The following is an 18,028-nucleotide window of genomic DNA, read 5'->3' as shown; positions in this document are numbered from 1 at the left end:
GCGAAGGTTGCCCTCTTAACACCCTTTGGTCACCCTCACTTCAGCTCTTCCCAGACGGGTGAAGCGGGTAATTCTTCACGCTCAAAGTGAGTGGACAGTCCGTCCGGATCCGCGCCCCCGGGAGTCCGACAGTGAGCCAGATAGTGCCGATATCCCACTCGTGGCACTTCGGTCCCCTGCTTCGGGAAGCCGGCGAGCCCTCGGCAGGGGAGACGTCGGGCGGTAGCCTGGCGAATCGGTTGGCGGCCAGTAATTCAGCGTAAGAGATGTCAGCGGGATGCAGCGCCTTTTGGATTCGCCAGCGGCGCGGTCCGCTAGGAGGTAGGCACCAGATGGCGGTTGAATGGTTAGAAATCGAAGGGTTGAGAAGACCGAAAGCGAATTTGTGGGGTTGAATGGGTGTATGTATGTATGTATGTACGTATGTATGTAGGTAGGTACGGAGGATTTGGATCGGGAGTTGGGTGCCGGGGGCCGGTTACGGTCGGGGCACTCCTGTTGTTTCGGTAGCTGAAATGAACGGGTGAATGCTTCTCGCACGAACGTCAAAGTCGAGACAATGCCGATGGCTTCAACAGTCAGTCTGCAGAGCAAGCCACTTGGTTATATCATGGAAGATGGAACGAGTACGACGGGGAAGCTGGGTATTGGGATCTCGGAGAGATTGGTCGAGTATGCCCCGTTGAACGGCCGGCCGGGGCGGGTATTGAGGAAAGAAAAATCGAGCAGTCCAACTGCGCCTTGCTGACGAGTCAACACGAAGCACGGGCGCGTGCGTCAGAAACAGCTACAGTAGAGTAAATCCGTACAGATGAGGAATGGTGTGGGCGTGGAGAAAGTGAAACGGGTACAGAGAGTATCTCGATTGTTCCTATTGGAGGCTAGGGGAAGAGAGACAAGGGATAGGGGTAAATGATGGGAGAGAAGAGTGGGCAGAATACATAGAGACGAAGTGTGTGTGTGGTGTGTGTGCGTGTCGTACGGCTTCGTTTCGTCTAAGCATTTCCAAGGCCGCAGCACGGCTCCTCTCTGGCTTAGGTTTCAAGGGTGCCACGAGGATTCAAAGGTTGAAAGATGACTCTCCCATGCTGATCCCTCTATGGCTTCGGGAATTTCCGTGCTACTCAGCCACGGCAATGAGACGTCAGGTAGGCCACAAGCCTCCATCCACACGGCATGGCTTGCGTGGGTTTAGGTCTTTGTTTCCTATGCAAGTGATGACTATCCGGTCGTAGTCCGGAGTTGTGTGTAATGCGGATGCATCTGCCATTAAGGTTCCCGCCGTAAATCTCTCCTGGCCTGTGCATACGTCGTATCGTCAGGGGTGACACTCGAACTACCTAACCGTTGAGTTCATGATTGGATTTCGGTGTTAACGGTATCGTCGGTATGTACGGATATTGCTATTCTTCGACCCGGCACCCCTCAATCTTATGCGTCCCCCCTTGTGCTCATCAAATCACATCCATGTTGACGGCTGTCAGCCTGGCGGGAGCAAGGCGCACTTCTTCATCGGTGACGCTTCTACAGGAAACTCTACGACATGTAGGGCTGGCCAGAACCAATTTTATTCCTATCCTATCCGCGATGTTAAGCTAATGGATACCCATCCGGGCCGGAGCCAAGATGAATCGAATCGATGGTATCCTGCGCTAATTTCCCCATTTTCACTACAGGTGCCAACTCAAGATCATGTCATCAAAAATTACGACCGTGCTAATTCGTCAACGGCGCCATATCACCAGCCACGCCGTCGGAGACAAAACCGAAAGCGAGGTCGCCGAAATTTGTTCTAGAAGGTCTACTACACAACCACAGCCCTGCGGAGCCGATTTATCGAAAGCCACGTTCAACAACAACATGACAGCTCTTGCGGCGTGTTTGGATGACGGGTTCGTCGTATTTTCCATCCCCGATAAATATCGCGGTTGAACACATCAACCTCCACGCATCGCGTGGCGGAGTCGCGACTCGCCCGACTCACCCGCCAGCTTACTTCATGCTCTATCCATACGCGTATCACGAATGCCAGAACTGAACACGACTCCGGTATGCATCCGGACTGTCACAGCCAAGGCAGTCTGCCTGAAGGTGGGACAAATGTCTTCTCCTTCTTCTTTTTTTGACTCCCCCAGTGACTGCTATGATGCTTCCCAGTCTCTTTCACTGAATCATCAATCAGACGATCTGCCAGGTTGATTTCCCCTCCGGACCCTGGTCTGAAACTCCATGATCGCCGTTAGCCGCGAACAAAAAAACTCCATCGGCGTCAATTTCCCCTGAATCACATCAATTGACATTAAAGTTGTTCACGAATCCATGTCCTGTGGTTCTGGGAAACCCGTCTTTGCTTCGAGTCAACCCCTATTTTCTTTGAACAACTCGAGCGACCGGCACTTTCACAAGCTCTGGGTGTTGTATGTTCTACAGCATCTTTTTGTCGTCTTTACTTGGATTAATAAGAATCTATGCCACGTTCTCCGTTCGGCCGCGGAGTATCGGGACGATGTGGAGTACCTGGAGTACCGCAACAACGTCAACCCAATGGCATTGTCATATGTAGAGTTTCATCCTGCAGATCTCAAGATGAGATAGCGCCCGCTTGTTTAGACTAACAAACACTGCACCGTGGCGACTTCTGACAGCTGCTAGCCGCGTCGGAGCCTACTGCCCGGGAGATGATGTTGAACCCGTCATCGTCTCGAGTTCCGCTAGTTTACAATGACTCCGCGATCGACTCCTCCAACTCGGCATCGTGGGCCTCGAAACAGCACGACGAGAGATCCTTATATATCAAAGAAGTACTCACTCCTTACGTAGTCGGAATTTGATAATGAGGCGTCGGAAGAGGTGATCAGAGAAACAAGTCGTTGATGCCTGAATACAAAAGCTATTGCGGAGCTTGCAGTCCCATGTTGAGATAAACAGCCTTGGTTTCGGTGTAATTCTCAAGTACTGCCTCACCACACTCACGGCCGATACCACTCTCTTTGAAACCCCCAAAAGGAATAGAATAGTGAACAAAATTGAACATGTTGACCCAAGTCGTGCCAGCCTGCAGCGCATTAGTCATTCGGATAGCTCGTGCATAGTCACTAGTGTGTACGGCGGCAGCTAAGCCGTAGGATGAGTCGTTAGCCAACTCGAGGACCTCCTCTTCTGTGGAGAACTTTGAGATAGCAACAACAGGGCCGAATATCTCCTCTCTCATAATCTGTTCATCTGAAATCAGGACTGTTCTAACATCATCCATATCAAGAGCACTGACCTGCATGTCGGGCTTCACGTTGGTGAAGATGGTGGGTTGGATGTAGTATCCGCCCTCCGTTCCGGATGTAGCTGGTTTTCCTCCGAGGTGCACAGTAGCACCTTCTTTTCTACCACTCTCGATATACCCCAGGATCTTGTCGTACTGCATCTTGCTATTCTGGGGACCCTGATCAGTTGTTGGGTCGAAGTTGTCACCGACCTTCAACTTGGACAGGCGACTGGCGAACTTCTCAACGAATGAATCGTAGACGTCTTCATGTACGTAGATTCTGGTGCCAGCATGGCAAGTTTGGCCGAAGTTCATGTTGATTCCCCAGGCCGACCAGTCCGCAGCCTTTTCGAGATCGGCATCAGGGAACACGATGTTCTTCGGATAATAGTGATTAGTACCGCTGAAGACAACGTTGAAGCCGGCGTCATGTTGGGCTTACCGGACTCTTACCACCCAACTCCAAGGTAACTTTCTTCAAGTTGGAACTCGCGGCGGATTTGAGGATCGAGCGTCCCGTAGCGGTTGATCCAGTGAATGCAACCTTGTCTACATTCATATGATTCGCGATAGCATTACCAACAGTCTTTCCAAAGCCGGGCACATGATTGATTACGCCCGCCGGAAACCCAGCCTCCTGAATCAGTTCGGTCATCTTGAGTGCTGAGAGAGGGGTGGCTTCGGCGGACTTGATAACCACGGTATTTCCGGTGACCAAGGCTGGTGCAATCTTCCATGTGAACATGAGGAGTGGAAAGCTGGTTGTAACGCGTTCGTCAGCAAGGGCTCTATCACCACTAATGAAAAGAATTCATATACATACTTCCACGGGATAATCTGACCGCACACGCCAATGGGCTCTCTTCTGGTATAGGCAAACGTCTTTGGGATATTGAACGATGTCAATCCGTGAACCTTGTCAGCGTAGCCAGCGTAGTATTTCAACGTCGAAACAGAGCTGGGGAAGTCCAGAGTCGATGCTTGACGATGCGTCTTCCCAGTATCCAACATTTCGAGTGCAATGATATCATCCTTGTCTCGCTCCATGAGATCCGCCAGCCTGCGAAGAAGATCGCCACGGTACACAGGGTCGGCGTTGGACCATTCGCCGCTTCGGAAGGCCAGCCGGGCAGCCTTGACCGCTTCGTCCACATCTGTTTCGCGCCCTTCTTCGACTTGCAGGATCTCTCTTCCTGTTGCTGGGTTTTCGACGCCAAAGGTTGTGCCGCCGATGGATTTGCGGAATTCGTTGTTGATGTAGATGCCTGTTGGCACGGAGATATCACGGCCACCAACCCGAATCGATCGGGAGTTCGCCGTGCTTGCCCTCCGAATTTGGTAGACGGTCGGGGTAGGTATCAATTTGGACGAGAAGGCGACACGCGCCGCTCTAAGAAGTTGAGTCGTTACCGGCATGATACAACTGCTACTGAGGTGAAAGCGACCAGGTTGATTCGGACCAAGAAAGACAGAAGAATCTCAGAATGGCCCAATTTGTAATTTTACTACCATCTACTGTTCGGCTATATGCGTGCGGGCATATTCTTGGCGTGGTCATGCGATCGGCTACCTGCAGTCCTGATGACGATCTTGTGCCGCTATTGGCATGACAGAAGCGGTTGGTCGCCTTTCCAGACGTCAGAAGCCGAGGCTGGCAGTCAGAACGGTCTGAGTTCAATTAGCTGGCTTTCTCAATCAATGAACCAATGAACTTTGTCTGGTGGCCAGACCGACACCAGTATCATCAGACATTTCTATCATCCTTATGAACTACTTGCACCATGAAAAGATTGAAGAGAAGCCTTCTTGGCTAAGCATAGCATGGAAGTGAAGTTCTGCCAACTACCACCGTCTTCGCCCTTTATATCTCTCGCTTTTTATTCTGTCATCATAAGCATAATACAACCAGTGCCGGAAGGCTTGCTTGCAAGGTTTTCATTATAACAGGTACGCTGAAGAATCTTTGCGGTATGTAAAAAGAAAAATAACTCAAATACTCGAGGTGGTGGCTCTGGATATGGCAAAAGAATCGTCAAAAGATTTCCACAGTAGGGTGTCAAGGTCCTGGTTGCAGACGTAAGTGAGCAAGGAGGAAACGATATAATGAGAAGTAATCCGGACTCAATATCTTGTTGATGGCAGATATCTCAATAGAACAAGACTGGATGAGATTAGTTGAGACAACCGAGTTGCGATTCGGACGCCTGGATTGTCTTGAAAGTCCCGTGAATAACGCGGGGACGACGTATCACGATAGGGTAAGAGCTCCAGCCAGGGATAGTCTATTGAAATATTGCTAATATTCGTAGCATACTATCAATGTGACTGAGAGGAGGACTTCGACAAGTGCTTCCGTATCGACGTCATCTTCTTCGGCTCTCAGGCCTTGATACCTGAGCTTAACAAGCGAGACGAAGGAGGGCCTATGATCAGCGTGGCATCGGTAGGTGAGACGCGGCTAAGGTGTGGACTGGTTTGGTTCAACGCGCCCAAGGGGGTAGTATGCAATTTCAGTAGTCCCAAGTTCGAGGCCTGTAAAACGTGATGTTAACCCATGACGGGGTCTAGGCAACAAAAGGCCTTGCTGAAAAAGAAGTGTGGTCATCGCGTGGCACGAAAAGCAAAAAGCTTGTATCATGCAACAACTTGAGGAATAGCTTTCCACATAGGACACGATATGAGTGTACATACCCAGCACTCAACACTATGAGGGTTTATAAGCCCATAGATATATGCCCCGAGATCATTGTTGACGTGATTATCAGAAGCCGTCGACCTTCTCGGGTGCCTGAGCAATGAGTTCGCCGGCAGTGTGGTGGAACCCAAGTCAGATATTGAAGCTGATTGTCGTATATTCGAGACGTTTGGAACCGTATGCGATGGTAATAAAGTCTGCTTGCTCGACTTATGAGAGTCTTCCGCTGAAAGACTGGGGTTCACATTACTCTCGGAGGACAGTGAGAATGTGACGTGGTCGACTTCTTCAATGTTCGTTAGACCGCGTGAGAGCTCCGTATATCTTGTGTCTACGGGAGTGCTTTCCTCTTCGCGATTCTTTTAGAGCACAAGAAGTGTTGGTAGATGCACAGTTTGTGCAAGGAATACCACGGATAGCATTGCATTTGACCCGTTGTGCATTGAACGCTGTACAGGCCTGGCGAGCACGCGTTTGCGGCCCCTCTCTTGCGATTAGGGTCAACATGGCAATGACTTCAGTTTCCACTGGAAAGCAGCACAATTGGAATGACACCAGCCGACAATCAATCCATATGTCCTTCGAAAATGCGTGGATGTCCGGGGCTTGCCATGGTACAGTAGTTAACCGAGGCGGGGACTGATCATTCGTGATGGCTCATTTGTTAAACGCATATCCTTTACTGACGGGTCCCACCTGATGCATCAGCTAGTTGAACAACAAGAAGCAACCGCCACGAGCAGGGTACCGCTAAAGATGAACACACGCTGTTGGCTGGAGGTATGCCGAGTTCAAAGGCTCCTTGCATCGGTAACAAAGCTGCATATAACCATGTAACCTTACTCCGGTGTATTAACAATCTTGTTTGTCGAGTGAACCAGGCCGGTATCGCATCGGGATTAAAAAACATGCATCTAACTAATTTTCAGTACGTTTTGTCATGGAATTAAAATGGGAAGTTCTCGACTGGTCATCTTTATGCGTGGCGGGGCGATACACATATCATTGTGATTGACCGATTCCACATTCGTGTGACAGCAAGAAGACGCCTCCAGGAGTGTTAGAAGCTGGACCTTCTTTCAGCACCTCGGTCGTCTGATCTCTGAAGACAAATTGACACAGAAACACTTGGTTATCAGCCCAATCACAGAGCCAATCTTAATTATTTTGTGAACCAACAAATCATACGTATGCAGTGACGATGCGATCAAGTCACTATTTTTGATCTGTCTTGTCTGAGATGGGCGCTTACGCTGATGAGCACTTCGATAATGCAGTGCTACGTCCCTTCTTGTTGACCTCCTGGCACCCAAATCTGTGTAGTAGGATCGGCCATCTGCCATCGCCGCCTTCTGGTAGCTAGCTGAGGCCTTCTCTTATCTAGAAGCGAAAGGCTGAGCTACTGTGAAGTCAACGCGATGGAACGGTAAATGCAAGACCTCAATCGCTGATCCTTCCTTATCTTTTGATAATATAGTGACAATGTGTCACGAAGGGCGTCTTGCATGAACTCAACAGATAAGCACATCGAGCCCTTGCTTCTCTCAAGAGGAAAGCCCTGATACGGCGATGACACTGATGATGCACGAACTTTACATGCTCAACATACCTACCTACCCCAAGATTGGGCTTGTTACCGTCGATCAACCCCTCACGGCTGATGGAACCCCGATGACAGAACTCATCTCATAAGAGTCAACTTCCCCCTTCCATAAAGGCCTTCTTCGCCATTCGTGTCCACGTCCTGCCTTACTTGACTTAAGGCCTGACACTTGGCTGGTCAAATGACATTTCAAATCGTTCCACAATCTTCGACTCCTTCACAGACCAAGGCCGACACTATGGCAACGAAACTCGATAAGCAAGACAACTATTCCTTGTCTCCCTCTCAGGCAGCAGGCAACTCTGTCCCAACAGATGTGATTTCGGGCCCTGATCATCTCGCTCGTCGTTACTCTCCCTTTTCGGTCATTGCATTTGCATTTACTACAACCAACTCCTGGGTCGCCTTTAGCACCGGTCTCGCGGTTCCTTTAGCTTGTGGCGGAGGCCCTGGACTTATCTATGGGCTCATTGCAGGTGGCGTAATTATGTGCATCATCAACGCTGGTTTCGCCGAGCTCGCCTCCGCCTTCCCCTCCGCCGGAGGCCAGTATCACATTGTATACATGGCGTTCCCTCCATCTACTCGACGTGCTGCTGCGTTCTTTACTGGATGGGTTTCCATCATATACGCAATGGCTGCAACGGCGTCGTGCAATTTCTTCGTCGCCAGTTCGATCCCGACGCTGGCAGAACTCTGGGTTGAAACTTATCATATTCGAAGTTGGCACACATACTTCGTCCATATTATGCTGTGTGTCATCGCATTCATCATCACATCTCGGTTTCCGTCAGCTGTTGGCCGCATAGGTATTACGATCTTTTGGCTTTCCATCATCGGATTTATAGCCTCGATCGTTACTTTGCTATCGGTCAGCCATAGCAAGCAACCAGTCCACTTCGTCTTCAAGGACTATACCAACACCAGCGGCTGGCCCGATGGGTGGGCAGTGTTCATCGGTCTTACGGCCTGCTTGTGGGCCTACTCCGGAGTCGATGCAGCCACCCACGTATCGGAAGAAGTCCCAAATCCGAGCAGAACTGTACCTCTGGCTATTGCCCTTGCCATGGGCATGGGCATGATTACAGTTGTTACTTGGAATATGACTTTGATGTTTGCAATCAAAGATGTCAATGCTATTATCTCTTCCTCTGTACCTATTTTGGAAGTGTATAACCAAGCTTTGGGATCGAAGATTGCAACCACCATCTGGAGTATTTACTATATGGTCATGCTCTACCATATCGTTCTCAATCTTTTCATATTTTCAGGTCGGATAATCTGGTCCTTTTCAAGAGATCGTGGCCTACCGTACTCCGGCTTTCTCTCACACCTGAGCTGGGGAGCGAGCCCGGTGCGAGCTACGGCTGTTTCTCTCGCTCTGCAAATTATAATCGGCATTCTTTACATTGTGTCTTCGAGCGCCTACAGCAGCTTCGTTAACCTGACGCTTTTTCAACTCAATATCACGGTCGCACTCCCTCAGACTGCACTGCTCTTCAGAGGCAGAGGCTGCCTCCCAGAGGAACGAGCTTTCTCGCTTGGCAGATACGGTTATGCGGTCAACATACTTTCAACATTATTCGTCATTTTCTTCTCGGCTACTTTTTCATTCCCCGCTCTTCTTCCAGTCACTGGCTCATCCATGAACTATCTTATTGTGGTAATGATCATTGGCTTGTTGGTAACTACGGCGGCTTGGTTTTGTGGCATGAAAGACAAATTCACAGGCCCCCAGCACACAATATCTCAGCTAGATTAGAGTTCTCTATGTAGTAATCCGAATCAAGCATTTTCGGTTACAGCATTGTTGACATGCCGGTCATTTTCTACGGTCGTGTGATCTGGTTATCTTTCGGCTTTAGCATCGGCTTCTCGGCTACATGCGCTACGATGCTAGTTTCAAGCCGCGATGATCATGGCGTATGAGTTGGCGTTATCAAGTGAGTTTGATGCTGGTGTTGTAAGAATGATACTACTTCGAGCTAGCGCCCACCTGAGTCGTCGTTGGTCTCCGGATGCCGCGGACCGCAGCGGTTCATCAGTTCTGCCGTGAAATCTCCGGGTTTGCCTACCATAGCTCCGGCAAAGAGCGGCTCCCGAGTACTCCGCACTTCTGCATCGTGTCCCCTGTTTCCTGTTATCGCAGGCCAACAACATGGCATGGCTGGTGTAGCTGTGTAAGTGCAGAGCATGATCTGGCTATATACTCGGCAGCGAAGTCATCACCTCGCCTTCGCTGCCGGCATCGCCCAAGTCAACCACTTCGAATCACAGTATTAACTCTAGACGACAATGTTCACCATCGCAACCTGCTTTTTGGCAGCCAACGCTGCCTTGGCCGCATCGCTTAACGCCCTGCAGCGGCCCCTGAATCCTGAACATGATGCTCCAGTCCAAGATCAGGTCACGAACGTGGTACGCGAGCTGTCAATTCCAGAGAAAACGCGAGTGTTTGGCTGGAGAAACTGGCAGTTTCATACTGATACTTGGACCAGGGGCACGTGGCCTTCAGTGGCATAACAACTTATGGATTGCTGCCTCATGAGCCTTGTCTTGACCGTCCGAACGCCGAGTATGATATCGGGATCATTGGTAAGTCGAGTAATTTGATCTAAGACTTCTGTCTCCTGATGTGCTTGAAGGAATACCGTTCGACGTTGGGGTCAGTTACCGGCCCGGTGCCAGGTTCGGGCCCAATGCCATTCGACAAGCCTCACGGCATTTGACACTTGCGTAAGTCAGTAGACAACGATGCAAGTGACCGATACTAATTGAGACTTAGCGGCGGATACAATGTGTAAGTACAAAAGAAAAGGACATGAGTTGCCAGGCCGAAACTGATCTCGTTGAAGCCCGCAAAGAGTTAATCCCTTCAGGTTCTGGGGCCAGGCTCTCGATTGCGGAGATATCGCAGTAACTCCGTAAGTCACTTCGTTCTTCGCGCAACAGCGACTTTGCTTCTGTCTAGTTCTTCATTCCTGATATTGTACAGCTATGATAAGCATCTTGCTCTGCAACAAATTGAGGATGCCTATGATAGGCTTCTTGACAGGAAGACGTACACCGCCGCCGCCTCTGACGCAGCGTCGGCTCAGAGGACCATACCGCGCCTTCTCTCGCTCGGGGGGGATCACACTATTCTTCTACCGATTTTGCGAAGCATCAACAAAATATACGGTCCTATTGCAGTCATTCACTTCGACTCTCACCTTGATTCATGGAACCCATCCCTGAGCGCGCCGTCAAAAGAGGCTACCGTGACGCACGGTAGCTTCTTCTGGCTTGCAGGTCAAGAGGGGCTCATTTCCAACGACAGTAACATCCATGCTGGACTTCGGACAACGCTGGGAAGTCTCGGAGACTACGAGGACGATGATACGTGCGGGTTTGCTCGCATTGAAGCCCGCGACATCGACGAAATTGGTGTCAAAGGCATCATAAACAAGATTGTCAACCGGATCGGAACGGAACGACCGGTATACCTCTCTTTTGATATCGATACGCTCGATCCAGCCTTTGCCCCAGCAACTGGAACTCCTGAAACTGGAGGTTGGACCACCAGGGAGATGCGAGCAATTGTTCGAGGTCTTTCGAAGTTGAACCTCATTGGCGCAGATGTTGTCGAGCTAGCTCCTGCCTATGACACCAACGCCGAAGTCACCGCAATTGCAGCGGCCGATCTCCTATATGAGATGATGAGCATTTTTGTCAGGAAGGGCCCCTTAAAGTTGTAAAACAAGATGGCATTCTTGAACCGTCTGGGTTGCAATGTAAATGGGTCATGTCAGCAGTAGTTTTGATGCCTTTGCTTTCAAGTCAATTTAGAAACTGCGCTGATATAGAAAATCAACATTCACCCGTCATAACTGAACATCCCAAGCGTGTGAAAATAATGTGAGTAGTGTATTCAAAAAAAGAAATTGACAAGCTGGAAAATGCTGAGAGACGGCGTCTCTCACCGAAGAACCTTGCGTGGTTCTCGTGGAGTCCCGAGAGTACATAATCAACTTCATTGAGCCATCCTTAGAAAAGGAAGTTATCGCAGAGACTTGTGGTCAAGTAGAGAATAAGGAGACTAATATTACATTTACAACGAGTCTATTTGCACACGTGCCGTGCACCTTGGAACTGGAAGCAATGTCTTCACTGGAGAGTAGTTCTCTCATGTCAGGAGGTCTTGTTGACTTCCAGGTTCGTCCTCGTCCTCTTTGATTCGGTCCAAAGCCCGAGTAACTTCTTGCTCCCAATCTGTCCATAGTACAAAGAGTAGTTCTAGCATTCCGACTAGACCCATTCCTATACACTGCCCGATCCAAAGCCCTGAGAGTTCAAGGCCTCTAAATGCCATATGTGATCCCAAAGGAAGGGCGACGACGTAGTAGCTTATGAGGTTTGCCGCAGCGCCGATCCTCTGCTTGCCCATCCCTCTTAGAATCCCGCCGCAGCTTCCATTGAGGGCGTCTGCAAGCTGGAAAAGACCTACCCAGGGCAGGACCCCAGCAACGTATTGCACAACCTCAGGGTCCGTCGTGAATAGTTTCCCAAGGTGGTTGCGACCTATTACCAGAACGGACAAAATGAGGCCAGCTACCGCAACGCTCAATGTGACTGAAGTACGGGCAACCCGTCGAGCGGCCGCCGCATCTTGAGAACCAAGAACGTTGCCCACACGGAAGCTTGTGGCTACCCCGATTCCAAATGGAATAGTGACAATGACTTGGTCGGCCGTCATGAGAACGCTCTGTCCGGCCAACGGAAGACTACCTAAGCGGCCTGCAACTAGAGCAATAATTTCAAAGGCCCAGAACTCGGTGCCAAGTTGAATGATGCCCAAAGCCGCTATTCGAGAAAAGGCGTCGAGGTTTTTGAGGCAAGATCTGTTCCAGCCACCCCAACACTCATGTCCTTGGACGAAACCAGTGTAGAGGGTCAGAAGTATGAAGGCGATCCAGTAGCAGATACCAGTAGCGATAGGAGCTCCCATCAGGCCGACGTTGAAGCCGTTGATGAACAGGTAGTTGAACAGCCCGTTGAGTGGAGATACAATGAGCATAACGTAGGTTGACGGCCGTATGATTCCTTGCGACTGTAGATACTTCTTCATGAGTTCAAAGTAGATGTAACCAAAACCTCCGGGAATGAGGTACGTCAAGAACTTCGCCGAATCGTGAGAAAGCTGTTTGTCTTGACCGAGCACGAGGAAGATAGGCTCGGAATAAAACCAAATAATGCAAATCGGAATAAAGAAGAGAGTGAGAACAACGAAAGAGCGTTGCAACAGTATCCCGGGTTGATACTTATTGATGCCTCCAGTGAACGCCACAGAAGCAAGTGTGTCGAGAGCTGTGGAACCTCCTTGCCCGATCAGCCAGCCAGAGCATGTTGCAAACATGTACGAAAAGGCTGCAACTGACAGGTCACCGGGCAAGCATCTTCCAACGATGATGACTGAGATTGTTTGTAGAGAGTTTTGAAGAAGATAGGAGGCGATCACGGGAAGTGAAAGCTGGAGGAGAGCCCAACTTTCACTTAGGGAAAGGGCTGCCTCCCACTTCGAAGTGTACGGTCGAAATAATGCATGGTCTTCCGGTCGTAGAAGAGAAGTTCCTTCGTCCGAGTAGAGACTATCTTCACCGATAGCGTCGGGCAAGAGGGGGTCTTTGTTCAGCGACGAATTAGCAAGCTTATTGAAGTCATCTGGGGATTTCTTACTCTGGCGAGGATGGCGCGGCATGCTTGCAAAATCAACCGTTCTATTCGTGCGCGTGAACTTCGAGCAAATTTCCTCGGCAGTACTGACTGGAATAAGTTCATCGGGTTCGTTACCTCAGACGGCTTTCATGTCCTCCCTATAGGAAAGACACGCTCAATTAAGATAGGCTGATCCTCGGGGAAACGGCGATACGTAATCCGTCCAACCTGAATCATCCATGCTCTCTCGTCAAGTCCTGGTTAGCCTATCCGGTTATATGCATTCTTGGCAAGTGCAGAAAGACTTCCTATTTGGGAAGATTGCAGTCAAGCATTGCGTCAATAATTCATCGCGTCATTCGCCCGTGCGTCCGTTGCGGGTGACAAGGACCGCTTGCAGGTGATTGAGGCCTTCTCGACTGACGAGAGTTATTGCTTACGCAAAACTCCGGATAGAAGTGCCATGAATATCCGGAGTGTTGAATGTTTGAGTTGTATTTAATGCTATATTCGAAGCATACAGTGTCTCCATATGAATGTGTTTACATACTTGATTCTTCGTTTCCCCTTTACCGTGAGCCTACAATTGAAGTTGAAACCATCAACGTTTTGCGAGGAACTCGACAAACGTTCTCATAATGCCTACCTCAACGAACAACAATGTTACCAAGCGCACTTTGAAAGTGTCTGAGTCTGGTCGAGAGTTATACAACTTCTCGCAACAGTACAGTGTGGGTGGTGTGAACCTACTCCCAGTCTACTTTGATTCCGGGAAGGGTTCTCGCCTCGTAGTAAGTAAGCCCTCTTGACTTTAAACTTCGTATCAAGACCATGCTTTTGAGAACTGTTTTTCTAGGATTCAGCTGGAAACGAACTCATCGACTTTATTTGCGGCTTTAGCGCCACTAACCTTGGCCAATGCCACCCAATTATCGTTGAAGCACAAGTCAAGTCAGCCCAGCAAAGTAAGATCGCATATATTTCGGGTAATGACATAAGTGCTTACCAGTACAAAATTGCAGTTACCTTGGCCAACATCGCTGGAGTCTCAGCATCCTGGCCCCGTTTGGCTAAACGATTGTGCGAGAAGTTCGGATACGACAAGGTCACCGCAATGACTTCTGGGGCTGAGGCTGCGGATACGGCTTGCAAGCTTGCCCGTGGCTGGGGTATCAAGACAAAGAAGATCGACCCAGCCGAGGTTCTGGTCTTCGGAACTTCAGAGAACTACCATGGCACAATTTCGGGCGTTTGGCCACTGATGGAGCAGGAGGCAGGCTGGGATCGTACGTGGACTCTCTCGAAACTCCAGTCTCTCGATGGCTAATTGAGGCATTAGTATACGGAACCTTTAGTGGAAACGTGACAAACATTAATCCTTTGACTGGTAAGGTCCTTCGATATCTTCATGCTGAGGATTACGCCGAAGCCTTTGAACAAATGCACGAACGTGTCGCTGGTGTCATTATGGAGCCTCTTCATGGTACTTCAAGGTCCGAAATTGCCCGCGCTTGGAACCCCCAAAGACGCAAACTAATTTGTACTTGAGTAGGTCAATGGAGGAGGAGATAGAGTTTTGCATTCAGGTCCGTCAACTTTGCAAGAAGTACAACATCTTGTACATTGCAGACGAAGTCCGCATGGGCGCCTGCAAGACAGGCAAGACTCTCAGCTCAGATTGGCTGGGACCGGAGAACAAGCCCGACATGATTGTCATGGGCAAGTCCATCTCTGGGGGCGCCTATCCCGCGTCCTTCGTACTCGGGTCCGACGAAGTTTTGACAAACGTCAAACCGTACCATTCGCTCAGCACGATTGCCTCAACCCCGATGGCGTGTGCTGTCGTTGAGGCTTCTCTTGACATCTGGGAAACTGAGAATCTGCCACAGAGAGCACTGAACATACACAAGCAATGGAAGAAGGAGATTTCAAGCTGGAGTTTTCCATATCTCAGATATGCCACCGCCTTCGGCGCTGATATGAGCCTTTTTCTCAACGAAGAGTACGAGACCCGAGAGGAAAAGATCACGGCTCGTCGGCTCATGCTTTTATGCGCGAACAAAGGACTTCTAGTGTATCCCGCACCTAGAGGTCGCGTACGCTTGGGAACGGCACTGACAATCAGCAACGAGGACCTCCTCGAAGGGTTCAGAATTCTACGAGAAGCCTTGACCGAGTTGCCACTCTACGGAGATATTGAACTAGATGAGCAGCAGAGAGAGGGTTTCTGAGCCGCTGCAACATGAGCCGTCCCCTTTGTCGTCAGCTCAACTGCGCTTCTCCAGCGTTGATATCATCAATAGCTTCGAACACCAACCAACAACACAAGGGAAAGGTTTTACGCTGCATGAAGCTATTACATATTTTATATTTACATATCTTATATTGAATAGTTCCATCATACGTCTTCTATCATGCTTCCGTTGCTACCATGACATGCGGACCTAACAATTTTGAAAGCTCCCATGTGATTAGGATTCCGCCACTGGAAATGATCTATTGGTATGTATGGCTTTCTGGAGCGAGGACGTACTCAATCACATGGCAACATAAGCTTTTAAAGTCTCCCAACTGTAATTCCAGCTGTACTCTACGAGACCGTCCATCAGCCAGTCCACATATTCCATCAGTAAAGTGCGAGTGCAAACAGGTCCAAATATTTTCAGGCAACCCCGGTAGACAACAAATGTGTCTCTTCCGTTGATTCCTTCAGATAGTGTATCTGAACCATGGCACGTTATCCGCTAGCTCTGCTTCCAAAGCCTTTTGCTCTTCAGTCAACTCCTGAACTCCGGCTTCTTGGGCCACTTTGTCGCGACGGGCATTCTCTCTCCTGCACCACGTAGTCATGAACAACGTCAGACAAAAGGCCATGCTGGTTCTGGGTTAGCACGTAGAAGCAGAGAATTCAGAGTATGCATCTTACCCAATGAACCCGATGAGAATGCTGTGCCCGGTAGTGTAACGTGGGCCGTCACGGGAGAGGTAAACATAGGAGGCGATGATGCCTCCACAATTGCCTCCCATAACTTGCATGGCAATCCCTGTTCCTCTCTTCAAGCTGCCGCCGATATTACTGCTGTTCCACGCCATTCCGAGAGGAATCTGTGGGTAAATTCCTGCCAGAACTGTTAGTCGTTTTGTGATATGTAATCCCAGAATCTTCATGAGTTACTTACCGACCGCAGCGAAGACTGTCCCGGCATATTGCGACGAAGCTTTGCTGGTGCCAACCAATAACGCAAACCCCAAAATGCCGACGAGTTGGAACCCCAGCAGGAAGATACCACGTTGCCTGATCCTATCTGCGTACCAGCTGGCAATAATTGTGAAAAAGCATGCGCAGACGTAGGGCGGCACAGACATCAGCTGGGCATTGTTCGACGTGTAGCCCATGTTCTTGATGATGGTCGGCAAGAAGAGAGCGATGGAGTAAATGGGGCAGAATCCCGCCATGCAAATGAGCATGTGGATGTAGATCTTCCAGTCTTTGATACCCTGCCACACATACTTGACGTTAAACTCGTTTGATAGGTAGCCCGAGTCTTCCTGGAGCCGTCTCTGGACTTCAGTGCGTTCTTTTTCGTTGAGAAATCGAGCACTAAAAGCATGCACGTCTTAGCTTGTGGTTACACGGAGGGAAAGCACCACTTACGTTCCAGGATAGTCGTAAATAGCCCAGTAAGCGGTGAATGAGACCAAAATGCTGAGAATGCCTTCGAGAATGAAGATCCAGGCCCAAGCAGAAAGACCTCCGACGCCGTGCATCTCGGCGATTCCTCGTGCAAGAATACCGCCGAAAGCCCCAGCAAGCGTGGCAGCAGAAAAGAAAACGGCCATCCTTAGACCGCATTCATGTCGACAATACCATTGCGTGATGTAGTAGTTAACTCCCTAGAAACACTTGTCATTACATGTCACCGCAAGATGCTGCAGGTAGTGGACTTGCTGGGAAGAGACCACCCTCAAAAATACCCAGAATGACTCTCGTCGCCATAAGCCCTGAGTAGCCCTTGACAAAGCCCTGTCCTATCATTGCTGCCGACCAGCACACCATGATGAAAGTTAACCAGATGGAAGGCCGCAGGCGTTTCATCATCATGTTGCTGGGGATTTCGGCGGCGATGTAGAAGGGGAACAGAACGGCAAGGCAGTCATTGTATTGAATGCCGGTCAACTTGAGATCTTGCTCCAAGTGGTCGAGACGGGCGTTTCCGATATTTGTCCGATCTAAGAAGCATAATCTTTACTCTAATTAACGTTGCATGTTCAAGAGACCTTATTTTGTGGGAACGGTAATCCATGACTTACAGATAGATCAGCGACATGAACGGGATGATGTGCCAATCAAGCTTCCTGAGGAGCTTTTTTGTGGAGTGTTGGTCCCATGGCTGCGACTCTGCGAGCTCGATCGACTCTGCTTGAGGAGCCGTCTTTTCCGACTTCGTAATACCGTCTGATTCCATTGTGGCTTCAAAGCTTCAATTCGTGCTTTCAACGAGACCGCTTCAAATGGACAGGTAACTTAACTACAGGTATTAAGAGAGAAAGGCATCTCCGCGGAGGACAACGACTGCCGAAGTCAAGCTTTTAACCCCAGACTTGACCCCGATGTCCAAGATCACCTCCCTGTCAGCATTCTGGGCGTCTTATCAAAGCCCTAGTCAGTGGCAAGCTGCATCCAATAGACCCGTCAGACAAGACTGACACTAGACCTGAAGGATTGAGTCTGGGACATGCACGTAAGACGGGCAGCCGTACAGGGTCGTGTTCTGGC

At 49.7% G+C, this 18,028-nt stretch overlaps 5 protein-coding genes across 5 annotated transcripts; 2 read left to right on the top strand and 3 right to left on the bottom strand.

The window, feature by feature from the left end:
• Positions 1 to 2,890: 2,890 nt before the first annotated feature.
• On the bottom strand, positions 2,891 to 4,675 carry CkaCkLH20_08672 (Aldehyde dehydrogenase; the record flags this gene model as incomplete). The annotated part of the gene is made up of 3 exons (XM_038891387.1): positions 2,891 to 3,637; positions 3,702 to 4,017; positions 4,083 to 4,675. 3 exons carry the CDS (start codon positions 4,673 to 4,675, stop codon positions 2,891 to 2,893), a joined length of 1,656 nt encoding a protein of 551 aa, XP_038743399.1.
• A 5,177-nt stretch (positions 4,676 to 9,852) lies between these two features.
• CkaCkLH20_08671 (uncharacterized protein) lies at positions 9,853 to 11,294 on the top strand (the record flags this gene model as incomplete). The annotated part of the gene is made up of 6 exons (XM_038891386.1): positions 9,853 to 9,975; positions 10,056 to 10,152; positions 10,203 to 10,293; positions 10,343 to 10,357; positions 10,413 to 10,481; positions 10,553 to 11,294. The coding sequence occupies 6 exons, from the start codon at positions 9,853 to 9,855 to the stop codon at positions 11,292 to 11,294; spliced, it is 1,137 nt and encodes a 378-aa protein (XP_038743398.1).
• A 428-nt stretch (positions 11,295 to 11,722) lies between these two features.
• On the bottom strand, positions 11,723 to 12,952 carry CkaCkLH20_08670 (uncharacterized protein; the record flags this gene model as incomplete). Its single annotated transcript, XM_038891385.1, has 1 exon — positions 11,723 to 12,952. One exon carries the CDS (start codon positions 12,950 to 12,952, stop codon positions 11,723 to 11,725), a length of 1,230 nt encoding a protein of 409 aa, XP_038743397.1.
• Positions 12,953 to 13,889: 937 nt separating this feature from the next.
• CkaCkLH20_08669 (uncharacterized protein) lies at positions 13,890 to 15,482 on the top strand (the record flags this gene model as incomplete). The annotated part of the gene is made up of 5 exons (XM_038891384.1): positions 13,890 to 14,042; positions 14,108 to 14,216; positions 14,274 to 14,537; positions 14,591 to 14,744; positions 14,804 to 15,482. 5 exons carry the CDS (start codon positions 13,890 to 13,892, stop codon positions 15,480 to 15,482), a joined length of 1,359 nt encoding a protein of 452 aa, XP_038743396.1.
• Positions 15,483 to 15,960: 478 nt separating this feature from the next.
• CkaCkLH20_08668 (high-affinity nicotinic acid transporter) lies at positions 15,961 to 17,717 on the bottom strand (the record flags this gene model as incomplete). Its single annotated transcript, XM_038891383.1, has 6 exons — positions 15,961 to 16,126; positions 16,178 to 16,370; positions 16,431 to 16,852; positions 16,907 to 17,141; positions 17,227 to 17,495; positions 17,563 to 17,717. 6 exons carry the CDS (start codon positions 17,715 to 17,717, stop codon positions 15,961 to 15,963), a joined length of 1,440 nt encoding a protein of 479 aa, XP_038743395.1.
• Positions 17,718 to 18,028: the final 311 nt, after the last annotated feature.

The sequence above is a fragment of the Colletotrichum karsti genome (assembly GCF_011947395.1).
Source record: "Colletotrichum karsti strain CkLH20 chromosome Unknown Scaffold29, whole genome shotgun sequence".
Classification (NCBI taxonomy): Eukaryota; Fungi; Ascomycota; class Sordariomycetes; order Glomerellales; family Glomerellaceae; genus Colletotrichum; species Colletotrichum karsti.
This window is presented reverse-complemented; position numbering and strand designations above follow the sequence as displayed.